The sequence below is a fragment of the Salvelinus fontinalis genome, chromosome 35 (genome assembly GCF_029448725.1).
Source record: "Salvelinus fontinalis isolate EN_2023a chromosome 35, ASM2944872v1, whole genome shotgun sequence".
Lineage (NCBI taxonomy): Eukaryota > Metazoa > Chordata > Actinopteri > Salmoniformes > Salmonidae > Salvelinus > Salvelinus fontinalis.
Window position 1 is genome coordinate 40,865,600 of NC_074699.1, and position 22,265 is coordinate 40,887,864.

Here is a 22,265-nt window from a genome sequence, read left to right on the forward strand (position 1 = left end):
TTGAGCAGGGTGAGTTACTGCAGGAACCAGTATGAGTGGCTGGGTTGAGCAGGGTGAGTTACTGCAGGAACCACTCGTACTTTCCCCTCTGGCTGTTCACACCAATGCTGCAACTGGCCTCCACTTCCATTCCGGAGTATTATGGTTAACTTCTCTAGGGTAGTGGGCAGCTTTCATAATTTTCGATGAAAAGCATGCCCAAATTAAACTGTCTGCTACTCGGGCCCAGAAGATATGATATGCATATAACTGGTGGATTTGGATAGAAAACACTAATGTTTCCTAATGTTTAAAATAGTGTCTGTGAGTATAACAGAACTGTTTTGGCAGGCGAAAACCTGAGAAATCCATTCAGGAAGTCATTTTTTTATTATTTAAAAAAAAAAAGTTTTCTATTCAATGCCATTAGTGTCCATTGACTTTGGACTCAAAGTGCAGTTCCTATGCCTTCCACTAGATGTCAACAGTCTTTAGAAATTGTTTCAGGCTTGTATTCTGAAAAATGAGGAAGTAAGAGCAGTCGGAATGAGTGGACCCTAAAGTGTCACAGAGCTTTTTCATGTGCACGATCGAGAGAGAGAGTGCCTTTCTTGTTTACCTTTTATATTGACGACGTTATTGTCCGGTTGAAAAATGATCAATTATTTAGGCTAAAAACAACCTGAGGATTGAATATAAACATCGTTTGACATGTTTCTATGAACTTTACGGATACAATTTGGATTTTGTCTGCCTGTTTTGACTGCGTTTGAGCCTGTGTATTACTGAAGAAAACGCGCAAACAAAATAGGTTTTTGGATATAAAGAGACTTTATCGAACAAAAGGAACATTTATTGAGTAAATTAATGTCTGCTGAGTATGAAGAACCATATGAAGATCATCAAAGGTAAGGGATTCATTTTTATCTCTTTCTGACTTGTGTAACTCTTCTACTTGGCTGGTTACTGTTTGTAATGATTTGTCTGCTGGGCTATGTTCTCAAATAATCGTAAGGTATGCTTTCGACGTAAAGCATTTTAAAAATCTGACACCGTGGTTGGATTCACAAGAAGTTAATCTTTAAACCTATGTAAAATATGTTTTGTTTTCTGAATTTTTAAAATGAGTATTTCTGTATTTGAATTTGGCGCCCTGCAGTTTCACTGGCTGTTGAAGAGGTGGGACACTACCGTCTCACCTACCCTAGAGAAGTTAAAGCTTCCGTTAAGTTTCAGAGAACGGGCCAGAATGTACCAAACTATAGCACCGAGGATCAATTGGCGGAAACCCAGTCTTTGAAATCCAATGCTGACAAATTGCCTGGTGGTTGACTTTGCTAGGCATACTGGACTGTATAGATTTGTTCCTCTTTGTGTATGATTGTGAAAGAGCAGGGGCAAAGAGAATGCAATTTTGTCTTTAATTAAATACTCCATAGGATATCTCATAACAGGCACATAATGTTCCTTGGTATTGAGAGAAAAAGTAAAGATAAATGTTTTTTCCTTTGTCATCTTTGGTTGTTCTGGGGGAGAGGAGAAACTCTGCCCCAGTATGTGAACCCCTCTTCCTGGCCAAGTGCTCTCGATGCCCAGCACATACTTTATGGTTTTATCACATCCTATTATCTCCAAGCTCACTAAAAGGAAATCACGAGATCTGAGAATAGCAATTTTCATGATTTATTCCAGGAAAGCTACATATTTCCCAAATCTCTATGGAAATTAGGCCTATCTGCCAACACAGAATTGCTGTTTTGCACCTTAATTGCAAAATGTCCAACATTTGTACCTACGTTCAGGAGGTTCCTACATTGGATATTTGTTTGTTTGCAAGTGACGACTAAACTGCATTTAGGCCGATCAGGTTGGTTCTCGTCTGAGGTGTCTGTTGTTGGGGTTTTAACCAAAAGGAGAAGCTCTCGGTCTGTAGAAGCTCTGCCGACCCAGACGGTAACCCGGAGGAGAATAAAACAGATCAGAGCAGTCGATTGGCCCTTCCAGCTGACAGGTTCATGAATGGAGAGGGCAGATCTGAAGGTAGTCACGCTGAGCAGGCCTGCAGTGATAGGCCTGTAGTTCAGACCTGTCACCACGTCAGACAGAGCCACAACCCTCCACACCCCCTCGCCCCCCCACTGAGTCTGCTACTCCCAGCCCTGAAGGATACTCTTTATTTATTCATCCAGTTGGTTCTTTCACGCGGGGCCACCTTGGGGCAAATTTATTTGTGCACCGTCTGGGCTTTCGTTTGTCTCTCGGTCTCTGTTTCTCTCACAATGGATTTCTTTGGATGGCACTTCACTGTCAAAAAGGTTAGGAAAACAATCAATTCCCACCTTGTCCGTCTTGCATTTGTTGAAGATGTAATGATACCTTTGCCTGATGGCGTTGTCTGAGGCTGGTTAAAAGTGTCCAGTTCTGTCGTGTCTGACAGCTTGTCCCAGAGTTCTCCTTTTTAATAAAAACATTTTTAAACCAAAAAATAGCTGATAATTGAGTCTGTTGCCATAGTACTCTTGAGTCAGAGGTTAGGAGGTCAGGGCTGTAGCAGTAACATTAAAGTAGTTGTTTTTGTAGTCTTTCTGTTGTAAGGGTTGTCAGACTTACACACCGGGCCTTGTTCAATTGAAAGTACCCCTGCTCTGTTTTTGAGGCTCATGGTTGTCCCTAACCTGTCCTTCAGCATTTCGTAGTGGGCCCACTGTGATGGCTAAGGAACCAGAGGAAGAATGAGGCTTATTCAGGGTGGTTAATTAGCTTGTCCAGTGGAGGTGAGAAGTGCTTCAGTCAGAGGGATGAGCCTGTTGTTTGAAATGAACAGGATACCACAGGGATTTGCTATCTGGGAGAGGCAGATTTAACTAATCCTGCCAACAGCAGTCCTCTCTCTCCTCTCGCTTTCGCTTTCTCCACCATACCACACTTATTTTCACTCTCCCCACACCCGCCCAGACTCTCTCCTCTCCTGCTGCACACAGTCATCAAACACATTTGTGTCAGCCTCACTTCATTGACTAGCTCCTGGTGGGTTCCTCCCTATAGCCAGAGGGTGAATCCTCTCCCAGCACTGATATAAATGTGTCGCCCGCCGCGCGTCCTAGCCCGGCAGAGACCCGGCGCGCGTCCTAGCCCGGCAGAGACCCGGCGCGCGTCCTAGCCCGGCAGAGACCCGGCGCGCGTCCTAGCCCGGCAGAGACCCGGCGCGCGTCCTAGCCCGGCAGAGACCCGGCGCGCGTCCTAGCCCGGCAGAGACCCGGCGCGCGTCCTAGCCCGGCAGAGACCCGGCGCGCGTCCTAGCCCGGCAGAGACCCGGCGCGCGTCCTAGCCCGGCAGAGACCCGGCGCGCGTCCTAGCCCGGCAGAGACCCGGCGCGTGTCCACATGCTTGTTGTCATCCCTGCTGCTCCCCAGATAAATTGGCCTTGTATACTGGGATTTACAACACCTCAGGCTAAAAACTGCAAATGAAAAGATTAGTTTATTCATCATCATCAAGCTAGTCTTGAAACAGTACAACACGTTGATCAAAATACTGTATAGTGGACCCAATTGTAGCACTGTTAAAGACACTAGTTTACTGAGCCATGTCCAAATTTGTCTCTCGTGGATTGTGTCTCCATTGGATTAAAATATTCCTGTAAAAGTGATTTTTTTCCTGCACTGTTATTGAAGCACAGCTGATGTAGTCACTGTGACCTGAGGCCAGAAAGCCAACCAGCAGTGTTTTTCAAACCGCCGGGGTCCGGTGGTTCGCCGCTTTTTGCCTGTAGGCAAGATGACAGAGTGCCGCGAGAATTGGATCCTTCCTTTCAATCTGCTAGCTGAGCCGGTGCCAACCAAGGCAGTAAAGCTGGTGTGGCTGGGCATACCAATCATTTTGTCCAGCCTTTTTATTGCTTGGCTTCCCCCACCCCTCAACAGCTATCAGAACATCCGGCTGGATCCAACGGTCAACGGGTCACATCCCCGGTCCCAAACCCAGGCAGGCCTGGCATTGTTCCTGTCAGAGGGTTCACAGGGAAGGAAACTAAAGTGGGCACACTATAGCTCCTTGAGAAGCGCTGGAGGACAGGAAAGAGCCTCCCGTACGGCAACAGTGGAGATCAATTCCATTTCTGTCCCTTTTCTTGTATTTAGGGAATTTGATTATTTTGCTGATGGCAAATACTCCCCACCGTGTAGTTATCTTTGTGGAAGACTTAAATATATATTTTTATGGAACTAGGCAAGTCAGTTAACACAACTCTTATTTACGATGACGGCCTACCAAAAGGCCTCCTACGGGGGTTGAGATTAAAAATACGTAAATATAGGACAAAACCCACATCATGACAAGAGACAACACTACATAAAGAGACCCTAGGCGACAACACAGCATGGTAGCAACACATGGCAGCAGGCCAGCAGCACAACATGGTAGCAGGACAAAACATGGTACAAACATTATTGGGCACAGACAACAGCACAAACGGCAAGAAGGTTGAGACAACAATACATCACGCGAAGCAGCCACAACTGTCAGTAAGAGTGTCCAAGATTGAGTCTTTGAATTAAGAGATTCAGTTTGAGTGTTTTTTTGCAGCTCGTTCCAGTCGCCAGCTGCAGCGAACTGAAAAGAGTAGCGACCCAGGGATGTGTGTGCTTTGGGGACGTTTAACAGAATGTGACTGGCAGAATGGGTGTTATATGTGGAGGATGAGGGCTGCAGTAGATATCTCAGATAGGGGGTAGTGACGCCTAAGATGATTTTATAAATAAGCATCAACCAGTGGGTCTTGCGACGGGTATACAGAGATGACCAGTGTACAGAGGAGTATAGTGTGCAGTGATGTGTCCTATAAGGAGCATTGGTGGCAAATCTGATGGCCGAATGGTAAAGAGCATCTAGCCGCTCGAGCTGACCCTTACCTACCGATCTATAAAGTATGTCTCCGTAATCTAGCTTGGGTAGGATGGTCATCTGAATCACGGTTAGTTTGGCAGCTAGCTGGGGTGAAAGAGGAGCGATTACGATAGAGGAAACCAAGTCTAGATTTAACTTTAGCCTGCAGCTTTGATATGTGCTGAGAGGACAGTGTGCCATCTAGTCATACTCCCAAGTACTTGTATGAGGTGCCTACCTCAAGCTCTAAACACTGAGGGAGTAATCACATTGTTGGGGAGAGGGGCGTTCTTCACACACTTGAGGTATGTGGCTGTGCGTGTGTGGCTGTTTTTTCCAGTGAGTTGGGGGGTAATCTAATATGGCAGGTTTTAAATATTTCTTCAAGAGACTTCTCTCATTTTATCCATTGTCACAGCTACAGCTTTACCCTCGTAATAAAACGTTTTTTCCCCCCACTCATCTCTTATTGACAGAACTTGTATCTAGTCAGTCATTGAATACACGTGAACGTCAGGCTCAGTTGTTAATCGTCTGTTAGTCATCTGCACCACAGGTTTTAAAAAGGACAGGTCTGTTGTCTATTTCCATGACAGCTACTCAACTACCAACTACTCTATATAGCCACACTTCTAAGCGTTTGTTTGTTCGCTCGCTCATAGAGAACCTTTTTTGACATTTTTTGAAACAGACATTTTGATTTCAATGGACATCCAAGTCAGTCTGAGGAGCTATTAGCCGTAGCACTACCCTCCTGCTGGAAAGACAAACCCTCCCCCTCATAGGTTCGCTCTCCAGATCACTGTTATTTCCCCGACGTGTTTCCTGGTGACAGATGGGCTTGAAAACGAGTGGGATGGAGAGATGAAGGGGAGTCTGTGAAGAGGGAGGTGGCCAGACATGAAAGGGAGAGAGAGAGGGGCATTTCCAGCCTGACTAAAGAGACTTTGACACAGTGGGCGGCGGGACAAAGAGAGAAGAGGGAGGAAGATGTAGAAAGAGACAAAGAAGAAACTGACTTCTGTTTATCTGTAGCAGCAGACTTTTCTCCTCCCTTCTTATTACCAAGCATATTTCACATCTATATTCCTATATTCACCAGTCCTTACTGTTATAAAGGATATTTTCTTGGAGCGTGTTAATTCAGCTGAAGGTCAGTGTGCTGACTCAAAGCAATACCATGGGGTGGATATTTGATGCTAACAAAGGGCAGTGTGAGAATTTTCAAACCTCGTACCAACTATCTGTACAGTATACCAGGCCATTGAACTAGACTTATATTTTATTGGTACAAATACTCAGTTCTGGAAGGATTTAAAAAAAATAACACTGAGATGGGGAGGGCCTTTGTGGAAGGTGTTAGGTTTGAGAACTCTTTCTCTCCTCTCTCGCCCGCTGTCTCTCAGGAAATTCAATTCAAAGGGCTTTATCGGTAAGGGAAATATATGTTTACATTGCCCAAGAAAATGGAATAGGCCATTAAGAAAGGGAATTGTAAAAGGGAAACTTTAATAAACATTACACTCACAAAAGTCTTAAAAGAATATAGACATTTGAAATGTAATATTAGTGGCTATGTACAGTGTTGTAACAATGAGCAAGTAAGTAGTTGAAGTATGAAAGGGAAGGGTCTGTTCAGGCTCCAGGATGGCGCTGTTAGTGGTCTGTTCAATAGGTATCCAGCAGTTGGAGGGGTGGGGGAAGGAGGCTTCCTGCTAGGGGGGACAGGGGGGGACAGGGGTCTTTGTGTGGAGGGTTAGAGACCCTCTGGTTTTCTCTTTGGATTTCAACATGACTTTGAGAGGTTCACCTTGGTAGCTGCTGATAAGTATGAAACGTTATCTGTTCTGTCAAGAATTTTCATCAGAGGCCTATATTCCCCTTTTCATTATTCAACCAGGCATTGATGCTGTTTGATGCGACTAAGCCCACCGTTGATATGAGCAGATCCTCTCCATGTTAAATAGCCTCTACGTAGATTCCCCATCCTTGAGCTGATTAGTGTGTCACTAACTGACGTGACTTTGTGCCATCAGGGTCCTTCAGTTACCTTGCAAAAGCCCAACCAAAACACTCAGAATGCACTTCTTCAGCTACTCTGAGAAGTGCACTTATAACCAAATATTATCCTGTGAACACCGCGCATGCACACACACACACGCACACTTTCCCAGCCTTGTAATGTCCCTGAAAGCATTTCTCCAACAGCAGCATACGAGCATTTCTCAGCATGGGCACACAGGCCTAGTAATGTAGCACATCCGTCGGTGTGAATCCACTCCTCTCCCATTCCCCCGGCTCGGGGAGAAAGGGCTGCCTATCAGGACACTGCCGTAAGCCGCGCTTCCAATCCCAAACCCTTTCTGACTGCCGAGTAAAGTGGATTTCGGAAGCGGCGGGACCGAGGTAACAGCCTATACTTATCAAGCAGACAGCCTCATTTTCTCCTCTGCTCCCGGCTTGGCCAGGGCTGCTAGGGGGGACAGGGGGGGACAGGGGTCTTTGTGTGGAGGGTTAGAGACCCTCTGGTTTTCTCTTTGGATTTCAACATGACTTTGAGAGGTTCACCTTGGTAGCTGCTGATAAGTATGAAACGTTATCTGTTCTGTCAAGAATTTTCATCAGAGGCCTATATTCCCCTTTTCATTATTCAACCAGGCATTGATGCTGTTTGATGCGACTAAGCCCACCGTTGATATGAGCAGATCCTCTCCATGTTAAATAGCCTCTACGTAGATTCCCCATCCTTGAGCTGATTAGTGTGTCACTAACTGACGTGACTTTGTGCCATCAGGGTCCTTCAGTTACCTTGCAAAAGCCCAACCAAAACACTCAGAATGCACTTCTTCAGCTACTCTGAGAAGTGCACTTATAACCAAATATTATCCTGTGAACACCGCGCATGCACACACACACACGCACACTTTCCCAGCCTTGTAATGTCCCTGAAAGCATTTCTCCAACAGCAGCATACGAGCATTTCTCAGCATGGGCACACAGGCCTAGTAATGTAGCACATCCGTCGGTGTGAATCCACTCCTCTCCCATTCCCCCGGCTCGGGGAGAAAGGGCTGCCTATCAGGACACTGCCGTAAGCCGCGCTTCCAATCCCAAACCCTTTCTGACTGCCGAGTAAAGTGGATTTCGGAAGCGGCGGGACCGAGGTAACAGCCTATACTTATCAAGCAGACAGCCTCATTTTCTCCTCTGCTCCCGGCTTGGCCAGGGCTGCAGACAGTCCATGTTTTCAAGACAAACGGTGGGCCCCACAACGCAGGGCAGAATAGATTAGACCTCGCTCCCTGTAATGCGGTTTCCATCTGACACCTCCCATCCCTGCCCATAACACTCCCTCCCCCCCTGTAACACTCCCTCCCCCCCTGTAACACTCCCTCCCCCCCTGTAACACTCCCTCCCCCCTGTAACTCCGCAGCTGTGTGAAATGAAACTATTTCAGCACAGAACTATTTCAGGGCCCAATGAAGCCCTGGCATAACGATTGGTTGTAGTCCATAGGCATTGGAGGAGTATATACGTTTGTTGTTCACTAGCTTCTCTCTGTGTTCCCAAGTAAACAATGGAGGAATAGTCTGTAGCCCTGCAGATATCAATCTATCTGTGGATTAAAATAACACAACTCTCTTCACTGGAAGAAACACTTTCTTTGACTTTGTTTGCAGCTCAGACATGAGGAAAGTGTTGCATCTTTTTGCCAACGACAGGTTCAGTAGTGTGTGCAACTCTCTTCTCTTTTCCCAGGTATTCCTTTGGGATGCAGTTATGTAAGCCAAAGTTAAGTTTGCCTCGGGTTGTCAAAGATTGAGACTTTTCTCTTGTAGAAGTTTTGATGGTAGACGTGCCTTTTTGTGTAGTTTCAAAAGTATTTTTTGGGCCTCGTTGTTGGCAGAGCTCTCCCTGGCTGAGAGGATTTTGTCCTCGAGACTCTTCTTCTTTCCCTACTTAACCCCACAGGGTCCCCCTCCCCTCCTACATCCAACTGCTTCTTAATCACTCTGTTCTCTGGCTGTAGACTGCATGGCTTCCCTGGTTTTGTTGGACAAATAAGGTGTATATGTTATCACTAAAACATTCATCCACTCCATATTTGTAGCACTGTTGTACTTTCAAAATGTAAAGCTGCTGTTGTCTACTCTGCTATTCATTGGGAGATACAATTGGGCTTGTTTCATCTTTTATCTGTTGTGTTTGGATGTGTTATGTTGTTTCTCAAACATTTGCTCATTAACCTTTAATGATAACCAAAAAACACTGAAATTCTGGCTGCACTGTAAATAGGATTTTTAAGTTTGTTGAAAAAATGCTTACGGCTCAAGTCTATTCCGGTCTCATAGCTGTTTGTGCTGTGTTGTAATCCCTATGGGTCTCTATAAGGGTGTGCTGTAGACAGTTGGAAAATGTTGTTCACCCTGAGCACTGTGGTAATAGCAGTGAACATACCACACATTGTAAACCAAACAAATGGATGCTGATTCAGGATGTTTATAATGGGGGGGGCTGATGGAATTCCAGGGTGCTAATGTGTAGCGAGCTAGCCACCGAGCAGGGCGCTATTGTGTAACGAGCAGGGCGTTTTTGTGTAGCGAGCTAGCCACCGAGCAGGGCGCTATTGTGTAGCGAGCTAGCCACCGAGCAGGGCGCTATTGTGTAGCGAGTTAGCCACCGAGCAGGGCTCTATTGTGTAGCGAGCTAGCCACCGAGCAGGGCGCTATTGTGTAGCGAGCTAGCCACCGAGCAGGGCTCTATTGTGTAGCGAGTTAGCCACCGAGCAAGGCGCTATTGTGTAGCGAGCTAGCCACCGAGCAGGGCGCTATTGTGTAGCGAGCTAGCCACCGAGCAGTGATGAGGTTTTTGTCTGCTGTATTGCTCCAGCCTCTGCATCAGCAGAGCGTTGGCCATGAGATGAATGACCCTGGATTGAGTGTGTCAAAGGAAGAGAGGCAGCTGTGCTCCAGCCCCACTCCAGTCACTTTGCTCTGCTGACTAGGGATGTTGTGTGTCTGCGCTTTAAAGCATATGGTCAGCCAATTTGACACCATCGCCCTTAGAAAAAGCCCCGGCTGAGCCCTCTCTCTTCCACTGCTCCTGCTTGAAAGCGGCTAAAGGCGGTCATTTTGACTCAAGCGGTGTGATTTGGACCCCCAGAGCCCAGCTTCCCCAACTGTTCCAACAGCAGCTGAAGACGGAGATGATTAAGCGTGTGATGGTGCTCGAGGCCTGCTGGAGAAGACAAGTCCCAATGCAGTAGCTCCACACAGGTCTCTCTCCATCTGTCTCACAAGCCTACATAGAAATACACAGCCTGCTGTTGTGCCACAGTCACAGGCCTGCCCATTACAGACACACGGGTCCATTAGACCTATTGATGTAGCGTGATCAACCTCTTGCTACAGTTTTAAGGAGCTTTTAAGACCGCTGTCTCAATATATGTTATGATGGAACATGTGTAGCTCCTTTCAGGAAGTTTATTTTGCTTTCCATAGTTTCTCCTTAATGGTCTTTCTAAGCAAAGAGATCCTGTCTTAACACTTACAATAAATGGAAAAGAGAGAGCAAGAGGGAAAGACCGAGCCAGTTTCATCTTATCTGTTGTCTGTAGCTTGTGAGGTGGGGAAGTTGCTATGTCTTGCTTGTCATGTTGCTCTGCGCACCACGTGTTGCTCGCTCTGTCTGCGCGCCACGTGTTGCTCGCTCTGTCTGCGCGCCACGTGTTGCTCGCTCTGTCTGCGCGCCACGTGTTGCTCGCTCTGTCTGCGCGCCACGTGTTGCTCGCTCTGTCTGCGCGCCACGTGTTGCTCGCTCTGTCTGCGCGCCACGTGTTGCTCGCTCTGTCTGCGCGCCACGTGTTGCTCGCTCTGTCTGCGCGCCACGTGTTGCTCGCTCTGTCTGCGCGCCACGTGTTGCTCGCTCTGTCGCTCTGCGCGCCACGTGTTGCTCGCTCTGTCTGCGCGCCACGTGTTGCTCGCTCTGTCTGCGCGCCACGTGTTGCTCGCTCTGTCTGCGCGCCACGTGTTGCTCGCTCTGTCTGCGCGCCACGTGTTGCTCGCTCTGTCTGCGCGCCACGTGTTGCTCGCTCTGTCTGCGCGCCACGTGTTGCTCGCTCTGTCTGCGCGCCACGTGTTGCTCGCTCTGTCTGCGCGCCACGTGTTGCTTGCTCTGTCTGCGCGCCACGTGTTGCTTGTCCTATGTTGCTCTGCATGTGTTCACTGCTCATTGGTAAAAAAAATATTTACCCCTTTTTCTCTATAACTTCGTGATATCCAATTGGTAGTTCGTCTTGTGTCCTCCGAAACACGACCTGCCAAGCTGCACTGCTTCTTGCCGCAATGCTCGCTTAACCCGGTAGCCAGCCATACCAATGTTTTGGAGGAAACACTGTACACCTGGCAACCGTGTCAGCGTGCATTATGTCCGGCCTGCCACAGGAGTTGCTAGAGCGCAATGGGACAAACCCTCCCCTAACTCAGGCGATGCTGGGCCAATTGTGCGCCGCCTCATGGGTCTCCCGGTCGTGGCCGGCTGCAACGCAGCCTGGGATCGAACCTGGATCTGTAGTGACGTAGCTAGCACTGCATCCTCAATGGTCATTGTTTGTCTGTACTGTTATTGTAACAGTTTTTAATAACCTTCCCAGGGACTTCTGTTGGAAATTATCCGGCTGGTTGAAACAGTCACTTTAACTGAAACGTTGATTTAATGTGCACTGTCCCTGTAAAAATAAACTCAATAAGTCAACAGAAGAAACTATTTTTTCTAGTTTGGGGTTACCTGGCTGCAGTGAAGGGGACTGAGCGGTCATATTGCCTCTAATGAATACCATGTATAACTTCTCCATGGGAACGCGACGGGGAAACTGACGCTTTGAGAGAGAGAAATTACCCCCAGAAGATAAATGGTAGAACTGATGCTGCGATCATGCCACAGACCTGGTAACTCCCTCTCTCGATTTTTCTCCATCTCCCTCTGTCTACCTCTCTCTCTCCCTCCTTTCCTCCTCTCCTGAGATGTCACCTCCTTGGAACGTAACGGGCATAATTTAAACTACATTTAACATGCAGCCACTTATTTTAATGCTTTTCGTTGCGTTATTAAAACTGGCTTCAGAATCCTTTAATTATTCTGTTTCTCACCCCTGCAGAACTGGTAATTGAGGGTATTTATCTAAACAATACCACTGTGTGACTCTGGGTGAATGTCTGAATTATTTATGAGGGCAAATGCAGAGCAATTGTTGTCTGAGGTTTACCATTACGCAGGGATAAATGGCTGGAAGAAAGCACCTTCCTTTCCCTTCTCATCAAGAACTTTTGTAGGGAGAGGACTTGGGAACGGGAGAAGATTAGTCTCTGCCTTGCCTCTTGCCAGTGAATTCTTGTGTCAGTAATTGTGTTTTGTGTTAGTCGTTGATGATTTTGAAATGTGACTTAACGCATAGTGATTTGATTGAAGTGGAATGGCAGGTGATCACAGCCTGAATCTAAATGAAAATACCTGAGTTACTGTTTTAGGGACGATACTGTTTTGCTTCCTGTCAAAGGCTGTTCAAGTCAACAAGAACGTACTGCCATTGTTTAATTACAACTAACTAACTTCAACCCCTCTTCCTCTCCTCTCCAGGCACGGCGGCGCGGCTCTTCAGCCCCTTCTGGTTCTCGGTGGAGCCGTGGGACACACTGGCCGTGAGAGGCGCCCCAGCACTGCTCAACTGCTCAGCGCACAGCGGGGACCCTGCCTCGGAGCCCACTGTGCCCCAGGCCCGTGTGGAGTGGAAGAAGGATGGAACCTTCCTGAGCCTGGCGCCAGACGACGGGCGGCGGCGTGTTCTGCCTGACGGCTCGCTGCTCATATCTAGCGTGGTGCACTCCAAGCACAACAAGCCCGACGAGGGAACGTACCAGTGTGTGGCCACCATCGACAGCCTGGGAACCATCGCCAGCCGCACCGCCCGCCTCACCGTGGCAGGTAGGACCCATACACAGAACATATATAATACTGGGTTCTATTTCATTCTCTGGGTAAGACTGAGGAGGGAGTTGAAAGGTAGCAATAAATGATGTATGTCGTGAGTGCGGAAGAGATTGAAGAAGAAAGAAAAGAGGGACTGGCATACAGTGTAAATTAGTGTGCACTAATTGATCCAGGCTGACCACATTACCGGTCCTAAGAACACAGCATGCACTGAGAAAAGGCCTCTGTTGTGAAACTCTGTTGTCCAACTGTGGTATTGGTGCTTATTTTCAGTATATGTTGCTGCACTGTCAAAAACATGAGGGGGGTCTGGTTGTGATGTCGCTGTGGGCTCTGCAAGCTGCAGGGCTGTACAATGTGACCTTGTTTCATTTGGGTGAGAGAGCCGAGCAGAGCAGCAGGGATTATTAGGTGTTTGAGCTGGGTCTTGCCCTGAAATTCAATTTGCAGGCGGAGGAGCGCAGGAATGCAATTATGTTCTCCCTCAGCCCTGTTATGTTGGAGAGGGGGGTGTGGACGACTGGAGAGGGCCTTCATCTTCGACTCCGCCAGAGTAGCCTTCTCAGGTGTGGGTGTGAAGTCACTGTCTATCTCTGACTGCATGTGTTATCATAACCTTTGGAGATAATGAGCTCGTCCTGTCAGTCGTTGGGGAGAGCGGATGACCATTGGCCCATAGAAAAATGGATGTACTGCAGCAGTGTTTCCCAACCAGGGCTGCCTGACCTATCCACTGGGGGTACCTGTCCAATCTACAGGGGGTACCTGACCTATCCACTGGGGGTACCTGACCTATCCACTGGGGGTACCTGACCTATCCACTGGGGGTACCTGTCCAATCTACAGGGGGTACCTGACCTATCCACTGGGGGTACCTGTCCAATCTACAGGGGGTACCTGTCCAATCTACAGGGGGTACCTGTCCAATCTACAGGGGGTACCTGACCTATCCACTGGGGGTACCTGACCTATCCACTGGGGGTACCTGACCTATCCACTGGGGGTACCTGACCTATCCACTGGGGGTACCTGACCTATCCACTGGGGGTACCTGTCCAATCTACAGGGGGTACCTGACCTATCCACTGGGGGTACCTGTCCAATCTACAGGGGGTACCTGACCTATCCACTGGGGGTACCTGTCCAATCTACAGGGGGTACCTGACCTATCCACTGGGGGTACCTGACCTATCCACTGGGGGTACCTGTCCAATCTACAGGGGGTACCTGACCTATCCACTGGGGATACCTGGCCTATCTACAGGGGGTACCTGACCTATCTACAGGGGGTACCTGACCTATCTACAGGGGGTACCTGACCTATCTACAGGGGGTACCTGACCTATCTACAGGGGGTACCTGACCTATCTACAGGGGGTACCTGACCTATCTACAGGGGGTACCTGACCTATCTACAGGGGGCTACTAGGACCCCTGGGGGTGCCTGGGCTAGCCTCGGGGGCTACTAGGGCCCCTGGGGGTGCCTGGGCTAGCCTCGGGGGCTACTAGGACCCCTGGGGGTGCCTGGGCTAGCCTCGGGGGCTACTAGGACCCCTGGGGGTGCCTGGGCTAGCCTCGGGGGCTACTAGGACCCCTGGGGGTGCCTGGGCTAGCCTCGGGGGCTACTAGGACCCCTGGGGGTGCCTGGGCTAGCCTCGGGGGCTACTAGGACCCCTGGGGGTGCCTGGGCTAGCCTCGGGGGCTACTAGGACCCCTGGGTGTGCCTGACCTATCCACAGGGGGTTCTTCAGGGGTACTCCAGGCAGAGCAGAATTCAGTTGGTGCTACAGTAACCGAAAAAGATTGAACCACTGTACTACGTTACCCATCATTCCACGTGGAACATTTCCTGTTTTATCACAGTGAAGAGTGTTCTACCTAGTGTCTGTTCTACCTAGTGACCTAGTCATCTATACTGCTGAAAAGAGGCTACCTGAAAGCATTCATTCCTTGATGGTTTTAGCCTATAGAATTAGCCGCTGTGATCCGATGACACATGCATGATATGTCATTGTCTTTAGGCCTTTCAATGTTAACACTGTGATGCGATGGGACACTGAATAAACGATGGCGTCAGACAACTTGACATTGTTTGCAGCCCGCGGGAGGTGTGTGTGTGCGTGTCCACAGCTATCCCTCACTCCACTCGATCACATGGACTGACCCGACACTATCATCATGGGAAATCTCCTGACCTATCAGGTCACACTGCCGCATCAAAATAGTCAACCTCAAGAGAGGACAAGCTTCATTGGCTGTGAGAGAGAGAGAGAGAGGTGCCGTGTGTGTCAGTTTGAATCTGTGTGTGTGTGTGTGTGTGTGTGTGTGTGTGTGTGTGTGTGTGTGTGTGTGTGGCTTCATGGTATCTAGTGGAGTCTGACTCTGTACAGCCGTCCATCATTCTGTGTCAGTGTGGTCAGTGCATGTTTTATGTAGACAGCAGCACTCTGAGGGAAAGGGCCTAGGATCCGGTCCTGCTATAAAATGATACAACCACAAAGTCAATGAGTTTCACCCGGGTCAACTGTTATGGGATTTAAATCCATTTTACAGAGGCTTAGAGCTGGGCTACATCTCCTACTTGTCCCTACAGAGGCATAGAGCTGGGCTACACCTCCTACTTGTCCTTACAGAGGCAGAGAGCTGGGCTACATCTGCTACTTGTCCTTACAGAGGCAGAGAGCTGGGCTACATCTGCTACTTGTCCTTACAGAGGCATAGAGCTGGGCTACATCTCCTACTTGTCCTTACAGAGGCATAGAGCTGGGCTACATCTCCTACTTGTCCTTACAGAGGCATAGAGCTGGGCTACATCTCCTACTTGTCCTTACAGAGGCATAGAGCTGGGCTACATCTCCTACTTGTCCCTACAGAGGCATAGAGCTGGGCTACATCTCCTACTTGTCCCTACAGAGGCATAGAGCTGGGCTACATCTTCTACTTGTCCTTACAGAGGCATAGAGCTGGGCTACATCTCCTACTTGTCCCTACAGAGGCATAGAGCTGGGCTACATATCCTACTTGTCCCTACAGAGGCATATTGGCGTATTGTCATTTTTTTATTGTAAATAAATTTAATTAATTGTAAATATATTAATCTGGATACTACCATGATTACGGATAATCCTGAATAATGATGAGTGAGAAAGTTAGACGTACAAATATACCCCCAAGACATGCTACCCTCTCACCATTACAATAACAGGGGAGGTTAGCATTTTATATCATACCCCCAAAACATGCTACCCTCTCACCATTACAATATCATACCCCCAATACATGCTACCCTCTCACCATTACAATAACAGGGGAGGTTAGCATTTTATATCACACCCCCAATACATGCTACCCTCTCACCATTACAATATCATACCCCCAATACATGCTACCCTCTCACCATTACAATAACAGGGGAGGTTATCATTTTATATCATACCCCCAAGACATGCTACCCTCTCACCATTACAATAACAGGGGAGGTTAGCAATTTAAATCATACCCCCAAGACATGCTACCCTCTCACCATTACAATAACAGGGGAGGTTAGCAATTTATATCATACCCCCAAGACATGCTACCCTCTCACCATTACAATAACAGGGGAGGTTAGCAATTTATATCATACCCCCAAGACATGCTACCCTCTCACCATTACAATAACAGGGGAAGTTAGCCTTTTTGTGGGGTATGATATTTGTACGTCTAACGTTCTCACTCATCATTATTATCTGTAATCGTGGTAGCATCCACATTTTTGGCTTGCATGCAGACACACACACACATCCTGCCCACGTCGCCCAAAGATCTGTCTCCAGCAGGCTGTCAGGTTGGCAATAAAAAGGTTAATTGCGATGTGGCGGGAGCAAGCCATTACAGTAGAGAATGGCCTGGAAATGGGGCCGTGGGTGCGACCTCTGAGATGTAATGGCGATAGCGGGCATGGCACGCTGACAAATGCAGGGAGTAATATCAGTGATTGATGGGAGGAAGGCATGTCATTCCCCTGATCCCTCTCTAGAGAAGTCTTTGCTTCAATACCCCACCCCCCTCAGCTGGCTGGCTGTCTGTCTGGCTGGCTGTCTGTCTGTCCGTCTTTACCTCCACCTCGCCTGTTTCTTTCCTCTCTCATCTCTCCCACTCTAGTTTAGGGCTGGGCGATATGGCCCAAATATATCACTGTATTAAAAAAACAAAGGATGGTATTTGACTTTTTGTTTTTGAATAATAAAAGTTGGACATTTTGCTTTGAGTAGTGGACACTAGGGTGGCAACACATACATTCTAAGTGATTTCAATGAGTCTTTCTCCATTCTGATTGTTTTATACTGTTCAATTCAACCAAAAATCATTTTCAGTATTATCATACATTTCTGCATTTCCTGCACTCATTTGACACAACTTCTACACTGCCATGTAGGGCTGCACGATATGGGCAGACAAGGCATTATTTTTAACCAAATGTTGCAATTGCGATTTGACTTGCAATTTAGAGCTAAACACTTGGGTGAACTGTTGGAATCATGGAAATGGAATGATTATTCTAATTCTATAGTTAAAATATAATAGTGGGCACTTTTAACTAGTGTGGTTTGACATGAAAATGAAAAATGCCAGGGAGGAGTTATTGTTACAGGGTAGGAACCAAAGTACTGATAAGTGTTCACTAGGGGGCTACATTGAATGTTTTCTCTTAGCTGCTTTAAGTAGCTAACATTCTTTCTTTGCATATTCCTCTTTTATTTAGAAGATACTGTTGCACAAACAACATCACTGGTATTATCAGGCTGTATTGAAAATTACGTTTGCTCTGACTCTACATTTATTAGCTAGCTAGCATTAGCGGCTAACAAGATTTAAGCCCAACTTTCTAAGAAAAGACAAACTAGCTGTTTGCAGATGTAAGAAACACAAACTAATAGTGTAATTATAGAACGCTAGTGGATTTGTATTTAAGAAGCAAAGTGAAAACAGAATCGTTTTCATCAACATTGTTGGATGTGCTGCATTGACCATGCAGACTGAACGCAAGTGTCTCTTGGTAGAGGAACCACACATGCTGTCCTTGAGGGGCGGGGCAAGGTCTGAAAGCTGCTTGGAGAGAGATGACTCTATTAAATCAAATCAAATGTTATTTGTCACAAGCGCCGAATACAACAGGTGTAGACCTTAGAGTGAAATGCTTACTTCAAGCCCTTAACCAACAATAGTTTTAAGAAAAATACCCCCCCCCCCCCCCCCAAATAATTAAAGAGCAGTAGTAAAATAACAATAGAGAGGCTATATTCAGGGGGTACCAGTACAGAGTCAATGTGCGGGGGCACCGGTTACTCAAGGTAATTGAGGGAATATGTACATGTAGGTAGAGCTATTGAAGTGACTGTACATAGATAATAAACAGAGTAGCAGCAGTGTAAAGGGTTGGGGGGGGCACAATGCAAGTAGGCTGGGTAGACATTTGATTAGATGTTCAGTAGTCTAATGGCTTTGAGGTAGAAATTGTTAGATGTCTCATGGACCTAGACTTGGCACTCCGGTACCGCTTAGCGAAGTAAACTATAAAAATGGACATTACACACAGCGTATCACATTTAACAAAGCAAAGTAAAAAATCTAAACCGATCTGTGCATCAATACTGGTATATCGTAAAAAATATGGTATGGTACGGTATATCACCCATCCCTACTCTAGTTTCACTCCCTCACACCATCATGTCTCACTCTATCGCTCACACCATTATAGCTCTGTCTACACCTCACACCATTCTGTCTCTCTCTACCCCTCACACCATTCTCTCTCTCTATCCTTCACACCATTCTGTCTCTCTCTACCCCTCACACCATTCTAGCTCTTGTTATTCCCATCCCTTTCCTCCACCATCCTTCTTTTGTTTTACCATTCCCCCTGTATTTAAAAATATTTTTTAAATTGAACCTTTATTTAACTAGGCAAGTCAGTTAAGAACAAATTCTTATTGACTTTGACGGCCTGTACAGTGGGTTAACTGCCTTGTTCAGGGGCAGAGCAACATATTTTTACCGTGTCAACTTGGGGATTCGATCCAGTCACCTTTCGGTTACTGGCCCAACGCTCTAACCACTAGGCTGCCTGCCGCTCCTGTTCTCCCCTCTATCTCTCTCTGTTTCTTCCTGTGTGTGTGAGGGGATAGAAGTCATAGCCACATACATAGATGGGGGTGGATTATAGCGTCCCTTGGCTAGGCAGCGTCATGTATTCCACCTACAAGGGAGGGAGACAGAGGGGGGTGACATGGGAGAGGCAATGGGGCGGAGTGCGAGACTCCAGTAATGAGAATCACTTCTCGCCCTGCCTAGTCTGCTCCCACACGTCCTCCCTGCTCTCCACCACAACGCTAGACTCTTTGAACTCATCCCCTTGAGACGGCTTTAGGTGAGCCGCACCCCACCATAGCACGACGGGGGCACCCCGAAAGGAGACCTAATCTCAATCTCTCTGTCCCGCTACACCTTCCCTCTGTTGATTTATTTTTGTTTTTTTTATACCCCTTCGTCATCCTAGACAATTGAACGATCACTCTTAGTTACTGTCACTCCTCAACCATGAGATTACAGTCAGGGACAGTCAGAGCCACTTGTCAGTGTTGTTCAACATCCTCCCTGCCTTAGAGATGGTTACCACCCCCTACAGGAGTAGAAGCTGTAAGGTATAAAAACACTCCTGTGTCATTTCTGTCATGTTTATTACACATTTAGTGAGCTCGCAGGTTCCAATAGATTTTGGAACATTTTTAAGGATTTAGGGGGGCCTTGTGCAGATTCTTTGCCTCGTGAGATCCTTGAATCTTTTTTCTGTATTTCTTTTAATCCCTTGTCTGCCCCTGGGAGGTGGCCAACCGAGGTAATACTTCTATTGCTGGAAGCTTCTTTAGTGTTCAACTAGGACAGGCAATTATACACACACACAAACACCTCCCTCTCCTCTCATACCAGTGACCTGCCATCTCATAGGGGTCTGAGCTATTCTCTGAGCTGTCTGCATCCCTCCCTCTCAATCAATCAGCTTTTCCTCTCTCTCTCGACCTCTCTCTCAATACCTCTCTCTCTCAATACCTCTCTCTCTCAATACCTCTCTCTCTCAATACCTCTCTCTCTCAATACTTCTCTCTCTCAATACCTCTCTCTCTCAATACCTCTCTCTCTCAATACCTCTCTCTCTCAATACCTCTCTCTCTCAATACCTCTCTCTCTCAATACCTCTCTCTCTCAATACCTCTCTCTCTCAATACCTCTCTCTCTCAATACCTCTCTCTCTCAATACCTCTCTCTCTCTCTACCTCTCTCTCTCTCTACCTCTCTCTCTCTCTACCTCTCTCTCTCTCTACCTCTCTCTCTCTCTACCTCTCTCTCTCTCTCTACCTCTCTCTCTCTCTACCTCTACTCTCTCTCTCTCTCTCTCCTCTACCTCTCTCTCTCTCTCTACCTCTCTCTCTCTCTCTACCTCTCTCTCTCTCTCTACCTCTCTCTCTCTCTCTACCTCTCTCTCTCTCTCTACCTCTCTCTCTCTCTCTCTCTCTCTCTCTCTCTCTCTACCTCTCTCTCTCTCTCTCTCTCTCTACCTCTCTCTCTCTCTCTCTCTCTCTCTCTCTACCTCTCTCTCTCTCTCTCTCTCTCTCTCTCTCTCTCTCTACCTCTCTCTCTCTCTCTCTACCTCTCTCTCTCTCTCTACCTCTCTCTCTCTCTCTACCTCTCTCTCTCTCTCTACCTCTCTCTCTCTCTCTACCTCTCTCTCTCTCTCTACCTCTCTCTCTCTCTCTACCTCTCTCTCTCTCTCTACCTCTCTCTCTCTCTCTACCTCTCTCTCTCTCTCTACCTCTCTCTCTCTCTCTACCTCTCTCTCTCTCTCTACCTCTCTCTCTCTCTCTCTCTCTACCTCTCTCTCTCTCTCTCTCTCTACTCTCTCTCTCTCTCTCTCTACCTCTCTCTCTCTCTCTCTCTCTACCTCTCTCTCTCTCTCTCTCTCTCTCTCTCTACCCTCTCTCTCTCTCTCTCTCTCTCTCTCTCCTCTCTCTCTCTCTCTACCTCTCTCTCTCTCTCTCTCTCTCTCTCTACCTCTCTCTCTCTCTCTCTCTCTGTCCAGGCCTGCTCTCTACCTCTCTCTCTACCTCTCTCTCTCTCTCTCTCTCTCTACTCTCTCTCTCTCTCTCTCTCTCTCCTCTCTCTACCTCTCCTCTCTCTCTCTACCTCTCTCTCTCTCTACCTCTCTCTCTCTCTACCTCTCTCTCTCTCTACCTCTCTCTCTCTCTACCTCTCTCTCTCTCTACCTCTCAATTCAATTCAATTCAATTGACTTTATTGACATGGCAAGTTCGTTATTACTTACATTGTCAAAGTATACATTTCGAAAAATCAAAATCAAATATATATATATATATACAAAATATATATATATTTATATATAAATAAATGCCTCTCTCTCTCTCTCTCTACCTCTCTCTCTCTCTCTACCTCTCTCTCTACCTCTCTCTCTCTACCTCTCTCTCTCTATCTCTCTCTACCTCTCTCTCTCTCTCTCTCTCTACCTCTCTCTCTCTCTCTACCTCTCTCTCTCTCTCTACCTCTCTCTCTCTACCTCTTTCTCTACCTCTCTCTCTACCTTTTCACTCACTCATTTTGGGAGCAACACATCGTAGCTGCCTCACACAGCCCCATTTCACAGTTCCACAGAGACTGTCCCCAAGTCGTCAAACACAACACAATAAACAAACAGCGGTGAATCCTCCCAATCACTACTGCAGCCCCCAGTGAAACGCACCAGCCGTGTCATCTATTCAGTTTACCTCTAGTTGTAATCAAGTCACTAAGGATTCAGAATATGAACCACCACAGAAATCCCTCCTCCTTAAAGATGCTCTATGCAGAAATCACTCCATTTCCTGGTTGCTAAAATTCTAATAGTTTGGCTAATTTCAGTTTGTTAATAAACAAGCATTCATTGTGTAGTCATTGTACTATCTAAACCTCTGAAGTATATTTTTCATTACCAAATATATTGTATTTTCAGCTGTTTGAAACTGGTGTACAAAACCGAATGTAAAAGATGCAAAAACGAAACTTTAGAATGGGAAGCATAGAAATAGCACACACAGAACACATCTACCGCTTCTTAGACTTGCTTTCAACAGGAATGAAAGATCTATAACTCACATTTCTATGTGAATTTGGTCATGTCGCCCGAAAAGTTCCACATTGTATAATGATTGCTCACATGCTGCCGCTGGTTGCTTGGACTGAGGCCGAGGTCGTCGTCATGACAAATGGCTCCGACCTGGAAACCAGTTCAGGGTCACATCAACCTTATATTACACCAATTCTCCTCTGTCACCGATGAGCTAGTGTACCAGAGTTAGTGATAGATATGAATTCAGAGAAGGACAGTA

General features: G+C 47.0%; 1 protein-coding gene across 14 annotated transcripts in view; it reads left to right on the forward strand.

The window, feature by feature from the left end:
- LOC129834874 (neogenin-like) overlaps window positions 1-22,265 on the forward strand; it is a 249,315-nt gene that overhangs the window by 54,193 nt on the left and 172,857 nt on the right. For all 14 annotated transcript variants that reach the window (XM_055900212.1, XM_055900218.1, XM_055900213.1 and 11 more), the window contains exon 2: window positions 12,499-12,843. In XM_055900212.1, the coding sequence (XP_055756187.1) occupies window positions 12,499-12,843 (345 nt within the window). The remainder of the gene's footprint in view (window positions 1-12,498; window positions 12,844-22,265) is intronic.